At 41.3% G+C, this 25,485-nt stretch overlaps 1 protein-coding gene across 4 annotated transcripts in view; it reads right to left on the reverse strand.

Moving 5' to 3' along the window:
• Positions 1-2,772: 2,772 nt before the first annotated feature.
• Positions 2,773-25,485, reverse strand: part of Ipo8 (importin 8) — a 72,839-nt gene continuing 50,126 nt past the window's right edge. For 3 of the 4 annotated variants that reach the window (XM_036181192.1, XM_036181191.1, XM_036181194.1), the window contains 8 exons: positions 25,048-25,173; positions 24,330-24,427; positions 21,372-21,467; positions 18,110-18,330; positions 16,313-16,518; positions 10,517-10,714; positions 6,990-7,106; positions 2,773-3,748 (listed from right to left, as the gene is read on the reverse strand). In XM_036181192.1, the coding sequence (XP_036037085.1) occupies positions 3,729-3,748; positions 6,990-7,106; positions 10,517-10,714; positions 16,313-16,518; positions 18,110-18,330; positions 21,372-21,467; positions 24,330-24,427; positions 25,048-25,173 (1,082 nt within the window). In that variant the 3' untranslated portion in view covers positions 2,773-3,728. The remainder of the gene's footprint in view (positions 3,749-6,989; positions 7,107-10,516; positions 10,715-16,312; positions 16,519-18,109; positions 18,331-21,371; positions 21,468-24,329; positions 24,428-25,047; positions 25,174-25,485) is intronic. The other variant, XM_036181193.1, reaches the window with a different exon arrangement.

The following is a 25,485-nucleotide window of genomic DNA, read 5'->3' on the forward strand; positions in this document are numbered from 1 at the left end:
TCCACCACCACCCCTTGCTACCTGTGGCAGGTGAGAGAGCTGCCCCTGCTCCTCATCACCTGTAGCACTCTGGAGAATGGCCCCTGTACCTCGCCTGGGCAACACAGTAAAGCTGGCCCTGCTTGAAACTGTAGGTGTGGGAGAACCAACCCAAGGGCATGAAAACAGAACTGGCCCCACCCCCTGCTCATCACTGCAAGGAGCGAACTGGCTGGGGCAATGTTGGAGAGCTCACCCTTGTGATGAAGATGAGGGAGAGCTGGCGGGCTGATCAACCCTGCAACTACACAGGCCCAGAACCAGGGTTATGAGTTGGCTCACCCCAACATCCATCCCATCTGTGATCTGCTGGAGCACTTGAAGGAACTGGTCCTGAAGACCCAAAGCTTCAAGATCTCCATGACACACGGCAACAACAGGGTATCCAAGAGGAGTCCCAGAGGCCTTGAACCAGACCAGTGACTTTTTGCAAGTAAAGATCTATGGATAAAAGGGTTTCCTGTGTCACACTACAGTTTCCATAACGAGATTATTCTTTTGTTGTTGTTTCCTTTTTGTTCTCTTAAATTTTATTTTATTTGGTGGGGGTGATGGGGGAGGCTACAAGGGCAGAGGATGGATACATAGGGATGGGAAATGAATGGGATCGAGATGCAAAATGTGAAAGTCACAAATAATAAAAAGAAAGTTAAAAGATAATTTTTTTAAAAGGGCCCCCTTTCTGATTTGGGTGCCCTCTATTTCTTTCTCTTCCCTAATTTCTCAAGCTAGGCCTTCCAGAACTATAACAGCCAAAGTAAAAATCCTCATCTACTCTAGTTCTCAGAAGAAAGGCTTTTAACCATCCCCCATTTAATCTGGTGTTACCTGAATTTATTACATAGGAAACTATGTTTAGGCAAATTCTTGCTATACCTGATTTTTGAAGTTTTTATTATTAGAGGATGCTAAATTTTATCAAATACTTTTACCATGTTTATTGAAATGATGATGGTTGGGGGCTAGAGAGATGGCTCAGAGGTTAAGAGCACTGGCTGTTCTTCCAGAGGTCCTGAGTTCAAGTCCCAGCAACCACATGGTGGCTCATGACCATCTATAGTGAGATCTGGTACCCTCTTCTGTATACTAAATAAATAAATAAATCTTTAAAAAAGAAATGATGATGGTCTTGTCCCATAGGTATGTTAATCTACATGTGTCAAACCATTCTCAAGTCCCTTAAGATAAATTCCGTGTGACCACAGTGTATAATCCTTTTCTGATGTGCTATGCAATTCAGTTTTTAATATTTAAAATTCTTATACATTTATTTTTGAGATAGTCATCCAACACACAGAACTCACCATGTAGATGAGGATGGCCTTGAACTTATGATCCTCCTGCTACCAACTGCTGGAATTACAGGTGTGTTTCACCCTGCCCAGCTCTAAAAGCAGTGTAGGTCAGCATCAAACTAGTGATCCTCCTGTCTCATCTTCCTTAGCACTTGCCTACCAAGATGCACTACCCTGACCTGCAGAAGTTCTCCCACACTCTCACTGTTCATGTCAGACCTGCCAGTTCTGACTTCGGTTGCCCTCTCAATACCAACAGCCCTCTTGTTCCAGGTTCCTGGAAGTCAGGGAAACATGCCGATGAGTTATAACCTGCACAGTCCAGAAAATATTCCATTTAGCAGAGTTCAGCTCCTGGGAATTAGCCCACATTTTATTTTACAGTACATTCGTGTAAGTTCCTGCATTTCCAAGGTAACCAGATCACATTCCGGTTAGCACTTCTGGTAACAAAACCATACAATGACTCTGGCTTCAAAAACAAGGTGTGGTGGTGTGCAGGAATATGTCTTCCCTTTAATACTGCAGCTGACAATTCACCGCAAGTCACATCTCCAGAACTCATGCCCCCAAGATCCAGTGTAAAGGCAAATTACCCCTGTTACAATTAAACCATATAAGACATGGGAGAAATGAAACTACTTCAGAGATCTAGAATCCCCCACAGTGCAATCTTTCCTTTCTAACTGCTGGGGGTCATGTAGCTTTGGTGCCCTGAAAAATGAGGGATTGGAAAATACAGGGTCATTTCACTCTGAAATGTATGGCTTTTCAAGATACTTCTGAAAAAAAAAATTAAATAACATAATTTTTTTAAAAAGAATATAAGTAAGAGTTGGTAATTCAGGAAGAACCTAGAAAATTCTGCCAGTTGCTGTTTAAACTACAGGCATTTCACAGAAACAAAATCTGTATCACATCCAGAAATACGACAAGTCCTGATGACATATTTTCACTTTGCTAAATGAAAGCACTGTGGTTCATGCTCTGCTTTTTAATGGTTCGGGAAATTCATCTGCAATACTGACATCACTCACCTACAAACCCAGTTGACTAAGGGACCAACCCTTGGAAATTTTTAAAAAACCAACTGAGACATAATAAATCAGGCTGGAGAAATTTCAGACTGTGAGAAAGCAGGTAGTTGGATCTGTTAGGTCTTTTTACTAAGAAAAAAAAAAAAAAAAAGTATCTGTAATGGCCATAACTCCAGTCCCTGGGAGGCTGAGCAGGATGCCACAAGTCTGGGGCCAGACGAAGCTGCATAGAGAGTTCCAGTCCAGCCAGAACTATGTAGCAAGACCCTAACTTAAAAAAAAAAAAAAAAGTTAAAAATCAGCTGGGTATGTTAACAGCAGTCAGAGGCTGAGTCAAGAAGACTGCAACTTTGAGGCCAGCCTGAGATGCATTCAGAGTAAGATTCTATCTCAAAAAGAAAGGAGGGTGGGTTGGAAAGAGAAAAGAAAAAAGAAGAAAAAAACTATAAAATGCTTTTGGGCCCTGTCCAACATGGCTGGAATGGTAAGTAACAACTGACCAAGTCCCCACCCAGAAACTGTTTCTGCTTAGAATGTCAACATGCCTTCCAATTTGGATGCCCCAAGCCCTGCAGTATAATTAAACACATGACTCCTAAGAACTTCTTCAGTCTTGCTGCTAAGCCCAGTGACTAACAGGCCCCTGCTGTTGGTGCCAACAAGTGAGTAAAGCCTGAACTTAGCAGGTTACCAACGTAAGCTATACGCTTGTGATCCTGAAAGAAACACCTCCCATTCAAGAGGGAAAATGTGACAGAAAAGGGAATACAACAGTTCTTAGGAAAGCCATGGAAGTCTCATGAAGAGAGCCTTTGGGCACAGGGTGGTCAAAGGGAGCAGGGATGTTTCTGAAACCAGAGTAAAATGCAGAATGACATGACATACAACCAAGGTTTACAGGATATCTAGAAATATGTTTTATGATTTAAAAAATTGCAACGCACTCAAAAAAATTTTCTGATAATTCATGTACAACAGAAGGCACTGTTATCCGCATAAATCCACTGATTCTGCATGGCAAAAACCTGAGACGCATGCGCCGATACCTAACTTTAACCCTCAGCGTTCAGCCTTCAGAGCGGACTCTGTCCTTTCCAATCAATGACTGCTTTTCTTTAATTTCGTACATTACAGTAGCTGTTGAAAAATATATATGCCAAGTTAAGAAGGGTCGAGGGAAAGGCGAGCGAGTCCATGGCTGCCTGGTGCTGATGGCACAGCCCCGTGACCACTCTTTGCTCTCGCGCGTCCGTGAAAGCAGCAGCAGCGGTGGTGCTGTTCGGTGAACTGCAGATGCACCTTTCTGTTGTTGCAGGGCGCAACCCCAAAGTTAAATGCAGAGAAGCCGCCCTTGTCCTCAGATGTGAAGCCGCCCGGCTATTGGAGAGGAGGAGAGGAAGACATAAAGAATGCTTAAGGTGAAAGCACTGAAAGTAACTTTAAAGACTTAAAGACTTTTATGATAATGGACTGTTTGGTCTCTTTGCAGACAGAGCCTCAAGTAGCCAGATTAGCCTCTAACTTGCTATGTAACTGAGGATGGCCCCGAACTCCTGATCCTCCTGGCTCCACAACACAAGTGCTGGGATTACAGACACCAATTCCCCTCCCAGCCTTGCTGCCATGCCTCACTCTTTTTATGGATTTACAACTTTAAATGAATGTGATTCCTGGTATTAGTTGTGCCATCCAATTGAATGCTATCCTTTAACAAAACCACATTGACAAGCAATTATGTTTATCATGGAAAAACCATTTGCTAACATAGGTGAAATGTAAACAGTTCTGAGGCTGGGAGCTAATAGCTGCAGGCTCCACTCTGCACAGGATGTCGACAAAAAACGTGACCCTGAAGAACAGTCCTCACCTAAAACTCCTCATGTCTCCCACTGAAATACTTTGTAACCACAAAATTTTTCCCACTAATAACCTAGGAGTGAGCTCAAAATCCCAACATTAAACAATCTTTCCTTCTTAAGTGCTGAAAATTGACATCACCAACACATGAATCCCAACAAATATAAATGAGAACTTCCTCTGGTTTGAGTCATAAATGTCCCCTGAAGTCCATATGATGAACTTGGTTCCCAGCCTCTGGCACTACAGGGAGGTAGCAGAGCCTTGTGGTGGTATTGTGTTCCCCCAAATATTGTGCACCCTAATAAACTTATCTGATGTCAGAGAATGGAACAGCCACTAGATACAGAGGCTAGAAAATGGTGGCACTCATGCCTTTAATCCTAGCATTCCAGAGGCAGAGATCCGTGTGGATCTCTGTGAGTTCAAGGCCACATTGGAAACAGCCAGGCATGGTGACTCATGTCTTTAATTCCCAGGAAGTGATGGCAGAAAGCAGGAAGGTATATAAGGCGTGAGGACCAGGAACTAGGCTGGTTAAGCTTTCAGGCTTTCAAGAAGCAGTTCAGCTGAGATCCATTCAGGTGAAGACTCAGAGGCTTCCAGTCTGAGGAAACAGGATCAGCTGAGGAACTGGCAAGGTGAGGTAGCTGTGACTTGTTCTGCTTCTCTGGTTTTCCAGATTTTCCCCAATAACTGGCCTCAGGTTTGGTTTTATTAATAAGACCTTTAAGATTCATGCTACAGAGCCTTTAAGAGGAGGGGCCTCCTGGGAGGAAGTGAGGTTATTGGGTATGGGCGAGTGTATGTGTATGGATATGTGTGTGTGTGTGTGTGTGTGTGTGTGTGTGTGTGTGTGTGTGTATACACATGTTTGTGTGAGTGTATGCCACATGTATGCAGGTGCTGTGGGATGTTCTGCATGTTAAATGTGTTGCTCTGATTGGTTAATAAATAAAACACTGATTGGCCAGTAGCCAGGCAGGAAGTATAGGTGGCACAAGGAGAATTCTGGGAGGTGGAAGGCTGAGGCGAGAGACGCTGACAGCTGCCGCCATAAAAAGCAACATGTTAAGATACCGGTAAGTCACAAGCCATGTGGCAACTTATAGATTAATAGAAATGGGTTAATTTAAGATATAAGAACAGTTAGCGGGGGCTGGAGAGATGGCTCAGTGGTTAAGAGCACTGACTGCTCTTCCAGAGGTCCTGAGTTCAATTCCCAGCAACTACATGGTGGCTCACAGCCATCTACCATGAGATCTGGTGCCCTCTTCTGGCCTGCAAGGACACATGCAGGCAGAATACTGTATACATAATAAATAAATAAATCTTTATAAAAAAAAAACAGTTAGCAAGAAGCCTGCCACAGCCATACAGTTTGTAAGCAATATAAGTCTCTGTGTTTACTTGGTTGGATCCAGAGGCTCAAAACCAAGGGGGCCAAGTGGCCAGGACTGAACCAAGAGCCAAAATAAAATCTCCTCTTAAGTGGGTCTCCTTTGATACTGGGTAATGTCGATGGTAAACTGAGTAATGTGGCATTTCATTTCCAAGAATACAAGCCCCTTCTAAGATCCACAGAGTGCTTTTAGTCCATCTGTGGTTGAGACGTTAGGTTGGCACTGGGCTATGTCTTTCCGAGCAAGACCTGTCCCAACCCTTAACTTCTCTAAAACATTAGGAGGATGTCAGTGGGGAAAACACTAATAACCCTACCTGTGAAATGGTGTTGACAGAGATAGAATATTATGATTAAAAAGAACCACCAAACTGGGCCTAGTGGCACAGGGACATGTCTATAGTCCCAGCTACTCAGAAGGTTGAAGCAGGAGATAACAAGTCCAAAGACTGTAAGTTTGAGGCTAGACTAGCCAACTTAGCAACATCCCATCTTAAAAAAAAAAAGGTAGGCATGGTGGCACACACTTGTAATTTGAGCCTTCGGGAGGGTTGAGGCATGAGGATAGTGAGTTTGAAGCTAGCTTGGACTACACAATGAGTTCCAGGCCAGCTACAAAGTCAAACCCTAACTCAAAAGAGAGACAGAGATAGAGAGACGAGTGGGCAGGGGGACTAGGATTGTAGCTCACTGGTAGATTATTTGCCCAGCATTTATGAAGCTCTGATTTCAAACCCCAGCATTTCAAAGAGAAAAAGACAGAAAGAACAACCATACAGCCTAGGAGAAGTAGCATACATCAGTAACTCTAGCACATACAAATAAAAGTAGGAGGATGACAAGTTCAGGTCAGCCTAGGCTACATGGCAAGATCCTGTCTTAAAAACAAAACAAGAAGAGCCGTATGACAATGGAATTCTTCATTATAATAAAGGGCTGTTCTTCAGCCATTTTAATAAAGTAAGGCCGGGCTGGAGAGATAGCTCAGAGGTTAAGAGCACCGACTGCTCTTCTAGAGGTTCTGAGCTCAATTCCTGGCAACCACATGGTGGCTCACAACCATCTGTAATGAGATCTGGCGCCCTCTTCTGTATACATAATAAATAAATAGATCTTCGGGCTGGAGAGATGGCTCAGTGGTTAAGAGCATTGGCTATTCTTCCAGAGGTTCTGAGTTCAATTCCCAGCAACCACATGGCGGCTCACAACCATCTGTAATGAGATCTGGTGCCGTCTTCTGGCCTGCAAGCATGCGTGTAGGCAGAACACTGTATACATAATAAATAAATAAACCTTAAAATTAATCAAGTAAGGCAGGTGGTGGCCCTCTGACATACAACTGTGGAAAGGAGGGCTGACCTGCCACTGTCCTTCGGTGCTCCGCCAGTGTGTACACCTCCTGCAGCTTTCTCTTCTGATCCTCACTGAGTGGTGCCACCAGCAGCTGATACCAGGCAGCATCCCGATTCTGCACAGCTATAGCATTTCAGGGTGTTTGGAGGAGAAAAGGTAAGAAAGCCATGGCCATTATTATCTCAGGAAAAGTAAGTGGTATGATCAGATCTCAATGGAACTATTTTAGACAGTAAGAGACGGTGATGAAACTGATCCCAACAGACAATCATTTCTGAGGGCCCATTTACCCAACTATAAGGAACCCTAAGGAAGGTCCCCTTTACAAATCTGTGGTTTCCCTAATTCTGTCTTTTTCTATCTTCTTCTGGAAGTTTCCCCAACTATATATATTCCCTAAAATCCTGACACTGGGGAACACCTGGACGGACTCACCTGTTACCATCCTCCTTGGAATCTTCCTAGTACCTTCCATACCAGCTCTGTTTCTACACTGAGGGCCCAAGTCTGTACCCTTGTGCAAAATCCTTCCCTTCTCTTCCTGGACTTTTCAAAGTTAACACAACTGAAACAAAGTTTAACATTTTCTTTCTAAATGCTCTCAACTTCCCTTTTTCTTTCTTTCTTTTCTTTTCTTATTTTTTTTTTTTTTTTTTTTTTTTTTTTGAGACAAGGTTTCTCTTTGTAGTTTTGGTGCCTGTCCTGGATCTCATTCTGTAGACCAGGCTGGCCTCAAACTCAGAGAGATCCACCTGTCTCTGCCTCCCCAGTGCTGGGACTAAAGGCGTGTGCCACCACCAACCTGCTCAATCTCCCATTTCTATTGGTCTCTCAGGAAACCATTGCAAACCCTTCCCATGTGTAACCATGCCCAGCCTACATCACCTCTGCCTGTCTCTTAAAGTCCTCTACCTACACGCTCTCCCCATCAAAGTCCACAATGTACTCTTGATCTAACAACCTCACATTGCCTGGGATCCTGAAGATCTTGTACTTCAAACCTAATTACTCCCAAAAGTAAACTACCATATCAGGTCAAAAGCTTATAGGAAAACACTCTACTCTGTGCTGGCAAAAAGGGCCCATATTCAAGGCAGCACCCTTAGTTCTATGCTATCATTCCCAGGAATGCCTCAGAGGCTTCTTTCCTAGTAGTCTATCCAAGCTTGTCCACAGATGGCTGTGCAACCCCAGCAGAGGAGCTTCTAAACTGTTGTGCATGTTCAGGTTGTACATGAGACCCAAAAGCTCCTGCAGTATTCAGGATGCATGCTGTGTCTACAGATGACTGTCTTGAAGCACACTTTCCTATTTCTAACTCCACAGCTGGCTTTCAGAGCACTCTTGTACTCATGTTGAAACTAAATAATGGTGGTGTGTTATGTTGGCATTGCCTAGTTGGCAAAAACAGTACACACACATGAGAATTTTAAACATCTAATAGTAGAAATAAATGATAACACAACCACAGAACTATTTAACCATAAAGCAAATAATAGACATTAGTTGAGGATTTTTTTTCTTTTCAGTACAACTGTTAGATTAATAATTTGCTAAGTATTTCATTGGCTTATTCTCTATTTTTATCGTAGGAAACAAGTGAAGTCCTAAGCTGAATGTATGTTGCTGACATGAGTACAGCCATGTCAAGGACCCCAGTGCCTCAGCCCCATGGGAGTGGTAAAGCTTTCCTTGGGTCCATGTGCAAATATTGACAGTGTGTGTGCAGAAAATGTCCACCACAGCTCCTCCCAACTCCTGCCACCCAGTGTTTATAACTGTATAGATAACCCTGCCCCTGTTCAACTGTTTACAATAAACTCAGTGAGCTTCAAGGGTGCTACAGCATCTTAATTAAAGAGACCAGCTCACCTGATCCAGTTTTCTCAGTGTGCCATGTACATATTATTTCTTCATTCCCTTGCAGTAGCATTTACCCTGTGAGGTTTCCATTCCCATCTCCCACTGTTATACAAGTCTATTGCTCTTACTAATTTGGCAAGACCTTTGGGCACATGTGGCTTTAAGGAGTCCTATAACATATAAGTGTTACTTTCTGTAAAAAAATCAATACACTTAATGTAGAAAAGCATCCCTTCAGTAGGTCTTACCCTCTGTTTCTTCCTATATTTGGAATAATTAATGGCTCGTGGCCAGTGTTTAAGCACCACATGCCTGGACCACCTTACTCACAAATGTAAAAATGGCCATTTGTGAGTTCGTGCAGTGGCAACTAGGCAGTGCAGCTTTGTGACAAGTTCAACATTGCATGTATCTCCCATCCCGGACCACCACGATGCCCAAGTGGAAGGTCAGTGTGGATGAAGTGGCAAAGGTGGAGCCCAAGCACTGCTCCACAAGGCTGTTACTAAGACCACCCCCTCCAAAGTGGACATGAAGCTGGAAAAGGCCCCATCCATCATGTCTGCCAATGTCCCTGCCTCCCTTCTTGTACAATCCAGAGGGGTTTTTTTTTTTTTCAACAAAAATATTTTATCAACTATTTTGTAAATGCAAGTTTTTTAGTATCTCTAGAAACATTTTTAAAAGGAGGGGGAATCCCACCTTATCCTATTTTTTAAGCGTAAATGTTTTTTTTTAAAGAGGTTAAATCATTTGCTGGTTGTTTATTTTTAGGAACAACCAGAAAATAGCAAGATGCTGAATCAGGAGAGGCTATGATTGTCTTGGGAGGATCACCATAACATTCCACAGAAGGGGCTAGTTTTATATCCTACAACACAAAGCATACTAAACGGCAATTTGGAATCTCACTTCTGCCTTTGTGTCTAGAATATTTTCAGTTATATATAGTCTTGTGTTTCTAGTAGAATCATTTTCTAAAGAGCACTACTAGGTCCTTGCCCTGTCAGAATTGACAGGGCAGTCCATTTTCCTAATAATTGTGATAATGTGCTGTGAAAGATGGACATTTTGAGTATATATTGCATGTAGCATAAAAATGTGAGTCAGTGAAAGTGAGGATTGTGAGCATTTGAGTGTTATGTGAGGTCTTAGGGAAAACTTGCCAAGTTTGAGGCTGGAACATCACTGGAGTAAGCTCAAAGAGAAACAGCACATGGCTCTTCATTTGGATACGTGAACACAATGTATAACTCTTCAGAGTTTGGGTACATGTGTTAAGAACTGAAATGACTGTGTACTCTGCTCCTCAACCAACAAAATCTCAGCTGTGAAAGAGAAAAAATAGAAGGTCATTCCTGCCCGAGACCAAGCACAACAGGTGGACACTTGTTCCTAAAGTGACGTCTGTGGAGATGGCCGGCAGGTCCATCCTGATGCTGCTGCAGCAGCAATGGGAGTTTAGGATGACTTTTGAGTGTGCTATTGTGCTAATTTTTTTTTTCATTTTAAATATGTTTGGATACTTCTAAAGCAAAAGGTAAAATTTTAAAGAGTCTATTACCAATATGGGGGCAGATCCCAAAACAACTTCTAACAGGAAGAAATTACAGATGTTTAAAAACATCTTCAGGTTTGAGGGATAGAGGTGGAGGGAGCTGAAGACATACTCAGCAGAGCTTGTGTGAAAAACTGGTACTCATCCACACTGCTGTCAAGGTCCAGGGGGGTGCTGAAGCCCTCAAGGGCTGTCTCCTCCAGCACTTCTTCATCCCAGTCCTCATCTTCCTCTTCTTCACCTCTGCCGCTGTGCGACTGCATAGCTTGAGCAGTCTCATTTGTCTCCTCCTCCTCACTGGAAATCTCCTCTGTGGAGATTATGTAAAAAAAAAAAAAAAAAAAAAAGAAAAGAAAAAGAAAAACAAGGATTATGAAATAATCTGAAATATGAAACCACCACAGAATCTATCTAAAATTATAAACATTATCTTTACTGTAGTAGAATGACTGGCCTCACCCTCTTAAACTTAGTGGCCCAGATTGAACATTAATAATGCTGCCATGGCCACCCTACTCACATAAGAATACTATTTAACTGCAGGCTCCCACATTCTTCTCATTGGAAGAAACGCAGAACGGTTCCCATTCATGTGTGTTTTCAGCAACAATGACCTCAACTCTCTTAAACACTAAGGAATCAATTATGAAGTACTCAGAAATGCCCCCCAAGAGGTCATTTCTACTAACACAAATAGTAACAATACAAATATGTAAAGAAAAATAAAGTAACTTAAAAACATGTAACTTAAAAAGTTAAGCTAAGGACTGGAGTGACAGCTCAGTCAGAAAAATGTCTGCACTGCAATCATGATGACAATCCCCAGAACCCATATTAAAAAGAAAACAAAACAAACAAAAAACTCAAAGTACAGTGGCATTACTAGTAATCTGAGTGCATCCCTAGGGCTGCTCCCTGTCCATCTACATTAACCTACTTTGAAAAGTCTAAACTACTAAGAGAGTCTATCTCAGAAACAAACAACAACAAAAAGTCAAGGTAGATAACATCTTAGGAGCAACACCCGAGACTGTCCTCTAGCCCTCACATGTACCTGTGCACACATAAAGACACACACACACACACACACACACACACACACACACACACACACACACACAAAGTGAGCGGAAGTACACACCACCTAACTTCAGCTCTGCCTTGTTCCAGGAGGTTACACAAGAATCACAACTGGATATTAAACCATCAGGGAGTACAAGCAGGGGACAAATCAACCGAGAGGAAAAGCCCAGGGTGAACCCAACCAACGCAGTCATTTAAAACCAATCCCATAGAATATACCACACTGAGCCAGGCATGAACTTGAGAGGCTGAAGCAGGAAGATCAGGAATAGTTCAAGGCCAGCCTCAGTGCACAGTGAGTCCGAGGCCACAAAAAAGTCATATCAAAAGGCACAAAAGTAGTTTAACAGGCTGTCTAAACAGTAAATGTGCAGAACAAATGACCAATAAATATATGAAAAAAAATGTTCAACTTTAGCCATCCATTTCAGCCCTGTCAGAATGGCAATCATTAAGAAAATAAATACTAAAAAAATGCTGGTGAGGATGAGAGAAAAAGAGAACCCTTCTTCTTTGCTATTGGGAAAGTAAATCAATCCAGCCATTAGGAAGTTAGTATGGAAATTATTCAAAAAATTAAAAATAAAACTTTTAACCATGTGTGGTAGCTCAGGACTATAGTCCTAGCACAAAGGAGACAGAGGCAGGAGGATCACTGTTAGATCAAGGCCACTCTTGGCCTACATAGTGAGTGCCAAACAAGCAAGAGCTACATAGCAAGACCTTTGTCTCAGAAGTCCAAATCAGGATGTTGGGATGGTAAAGGCACTTTCCAAGCACACCTGAAGATCTGAGTTCAATCCTTAGGACCCTAATAAAGGTAGAAGAGAACTGATTCCACATAGTTGTCCTCTGACCTCTGTGGTTTTCTCTTTCTCCCTCTCTCCCCCCCCTTCCTCCCTCCCTCCCTCTCATACACACACACCAAAGAATCAAAGCCACCTACTAAAGAAACACCTACATAACCAAGTTCATGGCAGGCAGCACTATTCACAACAGCCAAATTATGGCATAAGCCTAGATGTCTAGGAACAAATGAATAAATATGACAAAAATAATAAAAAACAGAAAACAGAGCCAAGCACATGCCTATAACAACATTACTAGAGATGCTGAGACAGTATGCCTACGTGTTTGAAGTCAGCCTGGGCTATCGAACAAGACCCTGTCTCAAAAAAAAAAAAAAAAAAACAACCACCACCACTAACAACAACAACAAAGGAAGAAGAAATGTGTTATGAACACACAATAAAGTACCAGCTATAAAGAAGAATGGAATATGTTACTTGCAGATACATTAGAGACCACTGTGTTCAGTGAATATGCCATCTTAGAAAGACAAATGTCACATTTTTTTTCCCTTAGTAGATGTACCAAGAGGAGGAGATAGAAGGCTTGAGTAAAAGAGCAACAAGGACATGACATGAAAAGGGGAAATACTGAGATTGTGGAAGGCAGTGAAGAAAAGGGTGACAAGGAATCCCAGGGCAACACTGATCACAGCCCATCATATGCCTGTATAAAAATATCTCAGTGAACCTCTTCCCTCACAATCAATATATGCTAATAAAAACAAATAACTAAGAGCCAAGCATAGTGCCGAGGATAGGAGGGTAGGAGGATCATGAGTTTGGGGCTAGTCTAGTTGGACACCAAATCTGATTGCAGCTTCATATTGGACTCTTCAACCTTCAAAGCTGTGAGAAAGTTTCCATTGTTTTAAGTTGATGTCAAACATTAAGTGACCCACACAACAGAGTTTTACCCAAGATCTTCCCAATAGTGAAAAAAAGAAAAAATCTACGAGGTGGCTTTGCAGATAGAGCAAAAAAACATGGAAACAAATGACATAGACATTAATTACAAAGATGGGAAAAATATCTTTGCTAGTTAATTATTCCATTTCAGTAGGAAGCCAACAAATCTGGGGTATTTCCTCTCAACTATAAAGAAACATAATATGTTGAAACTAATTCTGTAGTTGTTAGCATTTTTTATTCAAGGGAAGAAAGAAATAGTCGGGGGTAGCAAAAGAAGAGGAAGGAAGTTACTTCTAGAAATGGTATTTCTTAAGATCTACTTAGGATTTCAGAAAAATCAGAAGCTGTATTTATGCTAAGGTAGGAGATGAGTGATTTTAAATTCCTTGTATATTGACAAACTAGGATGAAAAGTATCTTAAATCTAAACTTGTGGAAATTACAGAAGTTAGCATGCAAAATACAGATGTATATTTTATGGAAATCCTAGCTTTTCTCAACTAACGAAGTGTCTTTTTAACAAGAAGAGGAGAGAACAGATCCGAACACTCTGAGGCAAACCGAGGGCCCAGCTGCCGAGCCTGCGAAACCCAAAATCTTGGAGGTGTTGCTGAGACTACCCTGCTCAGCTGAAATCCATCTGGGAGAGGATTCAGAATCCTACAGTCTGCAGTCTGAGGAAACAAGAGCAGCTGAGGAGTTAACGAATGAGCAAAACGTGATCTGAGAACACAAAAGAAGCCACCAAACCATATCACCAGAATTGTAAGTATTCACTTCACCAACTGAGAACAGGTAAGCTACCATCTCCAGACCAGCAGATCAGGTCTCTAGCTCCTAGGCCCTACCCATTGGAGTCCCAGCGACCAGACAGCTACCTTTCCCTGCTCCCTCACCAAAAACAAACAAACAAAAACAAAAACAAAACCAAAAAAAAAAAAAACAAAACAAGAAGAGGTAACAGTTTCACTTGGAGCTGGATAATGCAACTTCCTGGGCCCCCAGAAGTATTTTTGCAGTCTTATTATTGGATAAATAACCATCTAATATTCTTTGTTTGTTTTAAGACAAGGTCTTTCTATGTACCCCTGACTGCCCTAAAACTCCCTGTGTAGACCAGGCTGGCCTTGAATTCACAGAGATGTGCCTGCCTCTGCCTCCCAAGTGCTGAGATTAAAGACATGCACCATCACACCACACTTCACCAAATATCCTTGACACTAACAACTACTTTTGAAGTACTAGAGCTCAAATTCCAGTAGTTATATGTGCTAGACAAGTGCTCTACTACTGAGCTAGCCCCAATGGTAAAAGTCTTATCATGACCATTTTTATTGCATTTATATATTTGTGTGTATGCAAGCATGTGCAAGTCACGATACAATGTTGAGAAGTTCAGTGTTGTGTGTGTGGGTCAGTTAAAGAAAGAGGTCACTCCAAGATGAAATTTTAAGGCCTGTGTGGCAGCAGGAAGGTCTAGCCTCTGATGAACCAAACTGAACCCCGAATAGCTGTATAAACACGTATTTATTGATTGTTACACAAAGTTGTTTTTTGGGTAAGATATTTCCTCATACCAAGGTCCTTATCTAATCTATATGTCTCTCTAAAGGAGAGCATCACATGCCCTCATGACTTTAGTCCTTTACTGTGCATCAATTGCAGTACATAATAATCCAAGAGCCTCAGGTGTGCCAGAGGCATCTTGTGACCAAAGTCATGCGAAGGCTGCATCCCTGCTTCAGAAAAACAATTTTACAAATCACAGAAGGAAAAAAATCACTGTTTTCCACAAAGATTCTTTACTGTGATTCTTCAAGGTCAAAGTACTTCTAGAAAACAACTATTCATTCTAAAGTCTATCCCAGATACAGCAACTCTGCTAAATTCCTACAACAGTTCTCTCAGGAATCAGTTCTCTCCATTTGACATTTGACATGTGGGTTCTGGAGCTTGAACTTAGGTCATAAGGCTTGGCAGCAAGCACCTTTACCCACTAAAATATCTTGCCAGCCCTGTGATTCTTGACTGACTAAACTGCCTGCATTCATACATTTTACTCTAAATTTGTTTAAACCTTAAACATCTCAAATTAATGATTTTTGAAGATGAATTACCCAAAAACCAGTTTTTAAAAAATCCATCTCTATAGAACTCTTATACTGACAGTGTACATTTAATCTAAGGAGTCATTCAGTTATTGGTAGCTACTTTCACTGAGCTTGTTAGTATATACAAAACAGTAAGTCTTAAGTTGATAATTCATAGTCAAGACCATCTGATTCTCTTATATATATGCTTCTCAAGGCAAAACCACATCTACTGGGCTCCACTTAGAAGTCACTGAGAGTTTTAAGTATTAAGGAATCTAAGTGTACTCCACATGATAAAATTTGTAAGTCAATCAAGCCCCAGTTTAAATGTGTCACAAGCCAAAGAAAGACAATCTGTTTAATGATTCCAAACAGACTAAAATTTAAAGAAAACACATGGAGAGACAGTTCAGTGGTTAAGAGCAGTGGTTGGTCTTGCAGAGGACCAAGGTCTTCAGAATCCACATGATGGTTCACAACTATCTGAATTCCAGTTCTAGGAGATTCAACACCTTCTTCTGGCCTCTACAACCTTCCTAATGCTGTGACCTTTAATACAGCTCCTCATGCTGAGGTGACCCTCAACCATAAACTATTTCACTGCCACTTCATAACTGTAATTTTCCTACTGTTATGAATCATTACGTAACACATATGGCACACAAAAATGCATGCTGGCAAACAGTCATGTGCATAAAATAATAATTTAATTTTTATAATAACAAATTAATGATAAATTAATTTTAAAAAGCAAAGTCTGGCCAGGTGGTGGTGGCGGCGCACGCTTTTAATCCCAGCATTTGGGAGGCAGAGACAGACGGATCTCTGTGAGTTCGAGGCCAGCCTGGGCTACCAAGTGAGTTCCAGGAAAGGCACAAAACTACACAGAGAAACCCTGTCTTGAAAAATCGAAAAACCAAAAAATAAAAATAAAAAGCAAAGTCAACTACAGTACAAATTGTAAGACTTTACCACTTTCCTCCATGTCGGCTTTCTCTGCTTTTAAGTTATCTTCACGGTTTACCAGCTGTCGTGTAGCACAGACCTGCTTCAGGCCAAGGAACAGGAAGAGAATGGAGGGCAGGATCTGTGCAGCCACGGCATCCACAGCGGGAGGTCGGTTCTGCAGTTCCAAGAGGATGCTCAGTCCTATTATACACATCTTCCGGTCATGGTGTCTGCAAATGGTGAAAAACATGTGGTCACAAAGGACAAACTATAGAACAGTGGTTCTCAACCCTCCTAATGCTGTGACCTTTAATACAGCTCCTCATGCTGAGGTGACTCCCAACCATAAACTATTTCACTGCCACTTCATACCTGTAGTTTTCCTACTGTTATGAATCATTACGTAAGTATTTCTGGAGATGGAGGTTACTCAAAGGGGTCACTTCCCATAGGTTGAAAACCACTGCTCTAGAAAGACTAAAGCAAGTGAAATCCTATGTAAACCAAATTCTACAAACAAACCAACAAACCAACTCTTACCCACAAAGACCTGTGAGGGAGGTCAGGGGTGGTGGCTCACACCTATAACTACAGCACTGAGGAGGCCCAAGCAGGGTATTGTAAATTCAAGGTAAACCTGGACTACAGAGCAATTTCAAGGCCAGCCTAGGTTCTATAACAAGACTTGGTTTCAAAAGGAAAAAAAAGGCTTATAGGAGTCTGCAACTAGCATTTTGAATTTTGCTATAATAACACTTATGATTAATGAAAGAGCTGTATTTGAACATTAGCAAAATGAGGTTTGTTAGAGATGAGATGTCTATTTGGCAGCACGAGATTTCTGCACAATGGGAAAATGAAGAGCTCTTCAGACCGTGCTCTCCTGGCCTGGTCCTCAGCTTTCCTGGCAGATATGCTCCATCCACACCAACCCCAGGTGCCAAAAAAACACTTCAAAAAGTCAGCATCTAGCATGCTGAACTGACTGGCTACACACACATCTACCATCAGCCTCTGCTGTAACAGAATAAGAAAATTTTAATTCCAAAGGAAATATAATTGGTTATTTTATATTAGACATATTTTTCTGTGAAATATTTCCTTTGTTTAAAAACATCAAAAATTAAAAGACAAAAGCTAGGGGGAAAAAACCTCAGTGTTAAGAACCATTTCTGTTCTTCTAGAGGACCTGAGACTGATTCCCAGCACCCACACATGGCTTATAATCACCTACAACACCAGCTCCAGGAGATCTAACACTTCTTCTGGCCTCTGAGGTTACCCAAACATGCATAGCATACATATGGTATGCATTCACACAGAGATACACACATATACATGAATAAAAATAAATCTTAAAAGCCTAGTACTCAGAAGGTAGAGGCAGGAGGATCAAGCATTCAAGGCCAGCCTGGGCACATGAAATCTGTCTTGAAAACAAAATTAAAAACAACTATATTAATTACTGTATAATGAATCTTTCCATCAGGTTATACTTCAAAACATATTTCTAATTTTTTGGATTAAAGAGATGGCTCAGCAGGTAAAGGTGCTGGACCCACATGATTTAAAAACAGAACCAACTCCTGAAAGCTGTCCTCAGACATCCTCTGCAACATGCCATGACAAAACTGTGTGCACACACATACACTGGCATAGATACAGAATAAATTTTTAAATATTCCTAATTTTCAAAAATTTAAATAATATACTAAAAATAGTCCCCAAAATATAATAAATATCATCTCTGAACACATCACTGTACTAAAATGTAAACTTCCCAAAACACTGAAGCAACATAAAACCAAAAAAAGCACCTACCCCAGAAAGTAGTCAGTATCGCTCACCCACTGGTTTATGAACTGTGAGGTGACAGGTCCTGGGTTGTGTGGCAGCTGGACTTGCTCCAGTGTGTGGAATAGCAGCTCAGGGCTGTAGTAAAGAGCAGCGATCGCCACCTGAAGACACATTGTGCGCAGCTCACTGGTCTTGACACCACGGGTTAATCTCTCCAAGACAAGTTGGACAAACAGTGGGATACACTGGAAGATGGGATGGAAGCAAGAGTCACCCATACACTGCAGCCAAGTAACTTCCTGAAGGCTGATGCTGGCTGTTGTCACCAATAAATGAGTCTTTGTAACAATAAAGTGCTTATTTCAACTGTGTGTAGGAGACATTTAAAGCCCTACATTCCCATCAAACTCAGAGAGACCAAGAGACTAAGTAAACAAAAAGTGATAGTCTATGAAGTGTCATTCCCTTTCATGTCCACACTGAGCTAGCTGGAGATTGCTTGTGAGTTCCTCCTTCCAAACAGCTCACTCATTCAGCCATTTCCATGTCTAAGGTAAATGACAAAGATAGGGTTGATGTCAATTTAGAAATAAATGAATGAGACTATGACATGATTCATTTGTCTCTTGAAAAACCAAATCCTACCGCTACACATGAAAGCTCAAAAATGCTGAGAAAAAAAACAAAACTGTGGGACTCAAGTCCTCTGACTACAAAGCTAACTCCTGGGTGATATATTGTGTCCCCCAATATATCCTAATAAACTTATCTGGGGTCAGAGGACAGAATAGCCCCTAGGTAGACATAGAGGCCAGAAAATGGTGGCACTTACACCTTTAATCCTAGCATTCCAGAGGCAGAGATCCGTGTGGTTCTCTGTGAGTTCAAAGCCACACTGCATATAAGGCATGAAGACCAGAAACTAGAAGCTTTTGGCCTGGTTAAGCTTTTAGGCTTTTGAGCAGCACAGTTCAGCTGAGAGGCATCCATTCTGAAGAAACAAGATCAGCTGAGGAATTGGCAAGGTAAGGTAGCTGTGGCCTGTTCTGTTTCTCTGACCTTTCAGCGTTCACCCAAATATAGGGCTCCATGTTTCTTATTTAAAGACCATTTAGAATTACATCTACAAACTCCAGCATTTATTTCTCATTTAGATACTTAGTGCTCTTGATTGGAGTGGATTGTGTCACAAATGTCTGATAGCTACATTAAAAAATCATGAGCCATGGTGAAATAATTAGTTAAGAAAAATTAACTTTGAACTAGCTGTGGTGGTGCACGCCTTTAATCCCAGCACTCAGGAGGCAGAGGCAGGCAGATCTCTAAGTTGAGGCCAGCCTGGTCTACAGAGCAAGTTTTAGGACAGCCAGGGCTACACAGAGAAACCCTGTCCCAAGCACCACTACCCCCCCCACACACACACACACAAAAAAAAAACAACCCAAAAAACAAAACTTTCTGATATGTTTCAAAACTAAAGTTTAATAAATATTTACTATCATATGTAAAGCCACCAAGAGCTAAAGGAACCTTTAAGTTTTAAAATTAATATAACAATTATCCCTTTCTGTTAAATTATAACAAGACTGATGTGCTGTGGGATGTCTTTCTGTATGCTGTGAATATGTGTGGCTCCCGTTGGATAATAAATAAAGCTGTTTTGGCCTATGGCACGAAACTTTACAGCCAGGCAGGAAATCCAAGCAGAGATACAGAGAGAAGAAGGGTGGAGTCTAGAGAGATGCCAGGCTCCACCAAAGGAACAAGATGCCAGCAGACTGATAACTCCACGGCCACATGGCAACATGTAGATGAATAGAAATGGGTTAATTTAAGATGAAAGTGTTACCTAGCCAGAAGCTAAAGTCATAGGCCATACAGTTTGTAATTAATATAAGGCTCTGAGTGATTATTTTGTAAACAGCTGCGGGACTGTAGGGCTGGGCGGGCCAAGAAACTTCTGGGTACACTGACAACTTAGGAAAACATATTCATAGAAATATTTTATCCAATAATAAATAAATAAATGACAGATCACCACCAACAGCACTGACATCACAGATGAGATATACCAGCCCTCCTGGTAGAAATAACTCACAGAGACCTCTGAAGTATTCCCAACTAAAGCATCAAACCTGATTCCTCTAGTTGACAGGAAACAAAGAGAAGCATTATGTCCAGGCTATACCTGAGGGCTCTATGTGGTATCCACACTAACATTTGATCACCTACAGTCCTCAGCTCTTTAACACAAAGCCTTGAGCTTCTCAATCCCTCTGCAACCCAGGTTACTGACTACACAAGTATGCAGCTCCTTCCTACTAACCGCAGCCCTCCAAACTGAAGTTGTCACCTTTTCCCACTTCACACAACTCTCCGAAGTCAATGATGAGATAAAGTCATCAAACATAAGTTTTCACATCCCTTCTTTCTATATCAAGACAAGTCACTGTACTAGCATTACCTAAACAGCCCTTTAAAGACAATCAATATTGTCTTGAAATAAACAGCCCTAGGGTTTAGAAAGCAAACCATTCCATATTTAACCTGGAGAACAATACGAACATAGCTTCCTAGACACACTCCAGACAGTCACACAACAATGGAATCTATTGACTTTTGTTTGTCCCATTTTCCTCTAGATTTGACTCTAGAAAACGTTTTGTTTTATGAACATCTATTACCACCTGTAGGCAATAAACATGGGTGGCATGACTCTGCTCCCACATGCTGCTGCCCATTGGCCTCCTTTTCCAGGGAAGGTTCTATAGGCAAACCCAGTTCTTGCTCTTACCTGGCTCTCTCCTTTAAATGCCCTCTCTTTTTTGATGCTTCCTACAAAATCTCCTGCTATAAATCCTGTTCTTTCCTTCCCACTGCTTTCCTCACACCTCCACCAGCCACAGCCTCCTTGTTCATCTGTAGAAGACCCATTCATTGGTCGCACACTCAGCAACCAAAGCCCTGGCCTTTGATCTTGTCATTTTTCTGCTCGAGGGTTCTCTGTTTAATTGCTCAGAGCAGGATCTAGCACACAAAATTTTTACTTTGCAAGCCACATATGACCTCCATTGCAAATGCTCCCGTCTATATTCTGTAATTGTTACCATTGCCATGAATGTTTCTGAATCTTTTTTTTTTCCTATCATTCAAATAGGATTTGCACCAGCAAGTACAAACTATGGCTGCCTTTTTACTTTTCCATCAAAATATAAGTAAAATATCAATCAGGCACGGACATTTTTTATGTCAGTGTCCAGGAGGAGACTTTTCTAATATGTATCACCTGATCAATTCCCCTTCCTTTGCACTGAAGAATGATGACTTCCAGGAGTTTGGCAGCATGGCACTCGGCGTCCTCTCCCGCCTCTCCACACAGTACCTAGAGCAACAAGTTAGGTCAGTATGACTGCCAGAGGAAGCAAACCCCTGTGAATTCAGTCATAGACATAAGTTTTGTTGTTTTTGAGACAGGCTCTCTATGTAGCCCTAGCTGGCCTGGAACTCACTGTGTGGACTGCCTGGCATCAGGCTCAGAGAACTCCCCCTGACTCTGCCTTTCAAGTGCTGGGATTAAAGGCCTGTGCCATCAACCCAGCAGGGATCACTGCTTTTAGAAAACCAACTGGCCAAGCAGGTATGGTAGTACACACTCTTAATCACAGCACTGGAAGGCAGACAGGCAGTTCTCTCTGAGCCCAAAGCCTGTCTGATCTTTGTTTACAAAAAGGTAAAAAAAAACAAGACATACCTTGTAATTTACAAATGGGCTGTGGAGCCACACACCTGAGTTCAAACATGGCTCCAACACAAGAACTCTGAAACCTGGAACAATTTAATAAGCAGCAGGCCCAGTGTGATAAAAGTAGGGCTCTCAAATGTCTTAGAGTTAAATAAGGTCAAAAAAGCTCAGAATGGTTGCTAAGCAAGAGATATTTTCTTCATAGGTGTGGCCATTGGCAAGATGCCAGTGCCCCTGTAACCAACCCTAAGGAAATTGATTGGGTCACAAAAAGGGGAGCAGGGCATGAACATTCATAGAACGGGGTAGCAGGAGGACACAGGACCCTAGTTTGGGAGAGAAGGAATCACTAGGAGTTGGAGCTGGGCAAGAGAGGGCAATAATGAGTAAATATGATCAATGTATATAAGTACATGTATGAAAATAACCTTATAATGAAACATTATTATATATAATTAATACATGTTAACAAAAACGTTTTAAAAAGAGTCTGACAAGGTGTCACATGCCTTTAATCCTAGCATTCAGAAGGCAGAGGCAGGCAGATCTCTGTCAGTTCCAAATCAGCCTGGTAAACAAAGTGAGTTCCAGGGCAGTCAGAGCTAGAAAGTGAAACCCTGTCTCAAACAGAATATTGGGGAGGGGGGATGAGGAGAAGGCCTAGAGAGATGTCTCAGCAGTTAAGAACACTCTGGCAGAGGACCAGAATTTGGTTCTCAGAACCCACACTGGGAGGCTCATTACCACCTGTAACACCAGCTTCAGGGGATCTGATGCTTTCTTCTGGCCTCCTTGATATACACACACACATAATTAAAAATAAATATTTTTAAAGCACACAGGAAATGCCTGATGCACTGCAAGAATTCTTTAAATATGAGCTAGTATTAAAACGAAAAATACGAAATATATGTCACCTTTTGACAAGAACATCACTGTGAACACTGCCTTCTCTGTCTGCTGTAGAGACAGCTACATTAATGATGGAACACATACAACTGCTCTGCTTTACGCTGCAGCTTTCTTTCCCCCTTTCCTCAACATCCCTATAACTGAGGGTTGAAACCTAAAGATTGACAGGTGAAAATGGTTCAATAAAGGGGTTATCACAGAGCTATAGAAGTTTTTAGAATTTCAGCTTAGGTAAGACATTTGCACAACTTTGTAAGCTCTTTATAATTTAACTGGGACCTAAGCCAGATATACTAATCACCAGTTTAGCACTCTTATCAGACCCTGATACACCTCCCTGCTAATGAGAACCATGAGCTGCAACCACAGCTATTTTCCAATTCCATGGTCAAATTTTTTGGTTTCTAGCTATATGAACTTTTCACAATCTGCCTGCCAGCTCAATGTAATGCAAGTTTACACACACACACACACACACACACACACACACACACACTCACCTGAAGTAGGTAAACATGACTTAGTCATCAAAAAATCCTTAAGATATATTCAATAGAGGATTAAGATAACATAGTGGACAATCATGTCTGTGCATAAATGCATCAAAGAATCATCACATACTGCAATAAGTATTGCTTCTATAACTCTTAGCATTGTTTTAAGTTGCTTGTGTTCAAATGATCTATATCTAGGTACACAGGTGGCTTCCAATATACAATCAATTAAAAATAAAAGGATTGGTACCATTCTGTCACAGACTGGCAAACTGTATGGTTAGTTTTCCCAGCACTTTAATTAACAAGTTTATGTTTTTAAGTTTTCTTTTAAAATTTATTTAATTTATCTGTGGAAAGTGTCTTGCTTCCATGTATGTATATGCATCATGTACAAGTCTGGTGCCCACAGAGGCCACAAAAGGGTATCCAAATCCCCCAGATCTGGAGTTACAGATGGTTATGAGCCACCATATGGGTACTGGGAACCAATCTTGAGTTCTCTGAAAGAGCAACAAGTGCTCTTCACCATTAAGCCATCTCTCAGCATCCATAAGTTTATATTTTTGAAGGAAAAAAAAATAGAAAGAAAAGTAGAGAGCCGGCCCTCCATATCCATAGGTTCTCTATCCATGGATTCAACCAACCATAAGCCAAAGGTTTTGTTAAACTTGGATCAACACTAAATGTGTACAGATCCTTTTTCTTGTTATTGTCTGGCCCACATGTCTTAACAACTATTTACATAACATTCTATTGGATTGTATATTATTATAAAAATGGGTTGAATGCATGGTGAGATAGGCAAATACCACACTTGCTAATTATGAGACTGGAGGACTCATGGAGTCTGATATCCACAGGGGTCCTGGAAGGGTCTTCATGGACACAAAGGAATAGTTGTATTTACTGAAAAGTTTCAAAGTACATAGATATTGAAGTGACATGTATAACACATAGTATGAAACTTTAAAATTACAACAATCACAAACTCATTTTTAAAATGAAATTGATAAATCTATTCAGATAAAGTAATATAAACTAAACACCCAAACATTATTAAGAATCCCATGACAACTAACAAGGATGCACTTACCTTCCTGCACATTGTGAACAAGACTTCTAAGTGCTTTGGATTGGAAAGCAGAGTGTTGGTGTCAACTGTCACATAATTATGCAGGAGAGGCATCATGTCTGGGAAAAGATCCAGATACCATTGAGACTTGTGCAACAGGAGCAGAAATGAATGATTCCCATTGGAACCACATTTCTGTAGCACTAAAATGCTGTTTCCCTTAGCAGCCACAAACTAGAAATGGATGTGATATACCTGCTCTATTTACAACTGAAGGAAATGCAGACTAAGAAGGTTAAAATGCTCACTGTTTATCAAAACAGCACTTATGATCTATCCCTGTCTCTCTCCCTCACTGCACTCAGCACCATCTGACACACTGCCAAGGTTCTCATTAGTAGGCTTTAGTATACCTTGCCACACCCCTCCCACGAGAATGAAAACTAGAGAAGGGCTGCAGCTGTTCACTGCTGGGTTGCTGGGCTGAGAACAGTGCTTAGGACAAAGCTGTGTTCAGAAAATATTTACTCAATTAACACATAAATACATGCTCTGGATGCAAACTAACATAAGAAACAAGACATATGACCCACCTCCTCTGCCTAGGATGAAACACTGCTATAATCACCCCACCCTTTCCCGGACAGTAAAATGAAAACATCTGATTAGTACTGAATCATCAAGTGTTAAGGGAAGTATGTCTAGACAGAAAGGAAAACTATAGGATAACATTGCATGCCTGTAAAGTACTCGAAGGAATCCTGCTGGAAAACTTGATATAAAATGCCCAGGAGCTGCCACATCTGCGGGGAGATGGCATGGCAGGTTAAACTGTATGCCAGGGAAAGGATTTCCTCATAGAACTCTAGAAGGGAAAAACCTCTGGTTAGAATGTGAGGAAATAGAAAGATTAAAGAGGCCACACAGAGGACTCAAACACATTCCTTTCATGTGTCACATGCTTCCCTGAACACCTTCCCCGTGGCATCAGCCAGAGAGGCTGCCTTCAATGCTAACTAAGATCTATCCTCTACTCAATAAGGCAAAGCAAAATCTACTCATAGTATTGGGGGAAAAAAACTTAAAATTTCTATTTTAGGCCTTGTGTAGTGGCACATGCCTTTAATTCCAGCACTCTGGAGGCAGAGGTAGGCGGATCTCTAAGCTCAAGGCCAGC

The sequence above is a fragment of the Onychomys torridus genome, chromosome 3, assembly GCF_903995425.1.
Source record: "Onychomys torridus chromosome 3, mOncTor1.1, whole genome shotgun sequence".
Lineage (NCBI taxonomy): Eukaryota > Metazoa > Chordata > Mammalia > Rodentia > Cricetidae > Onychomys > Onychomys torridus.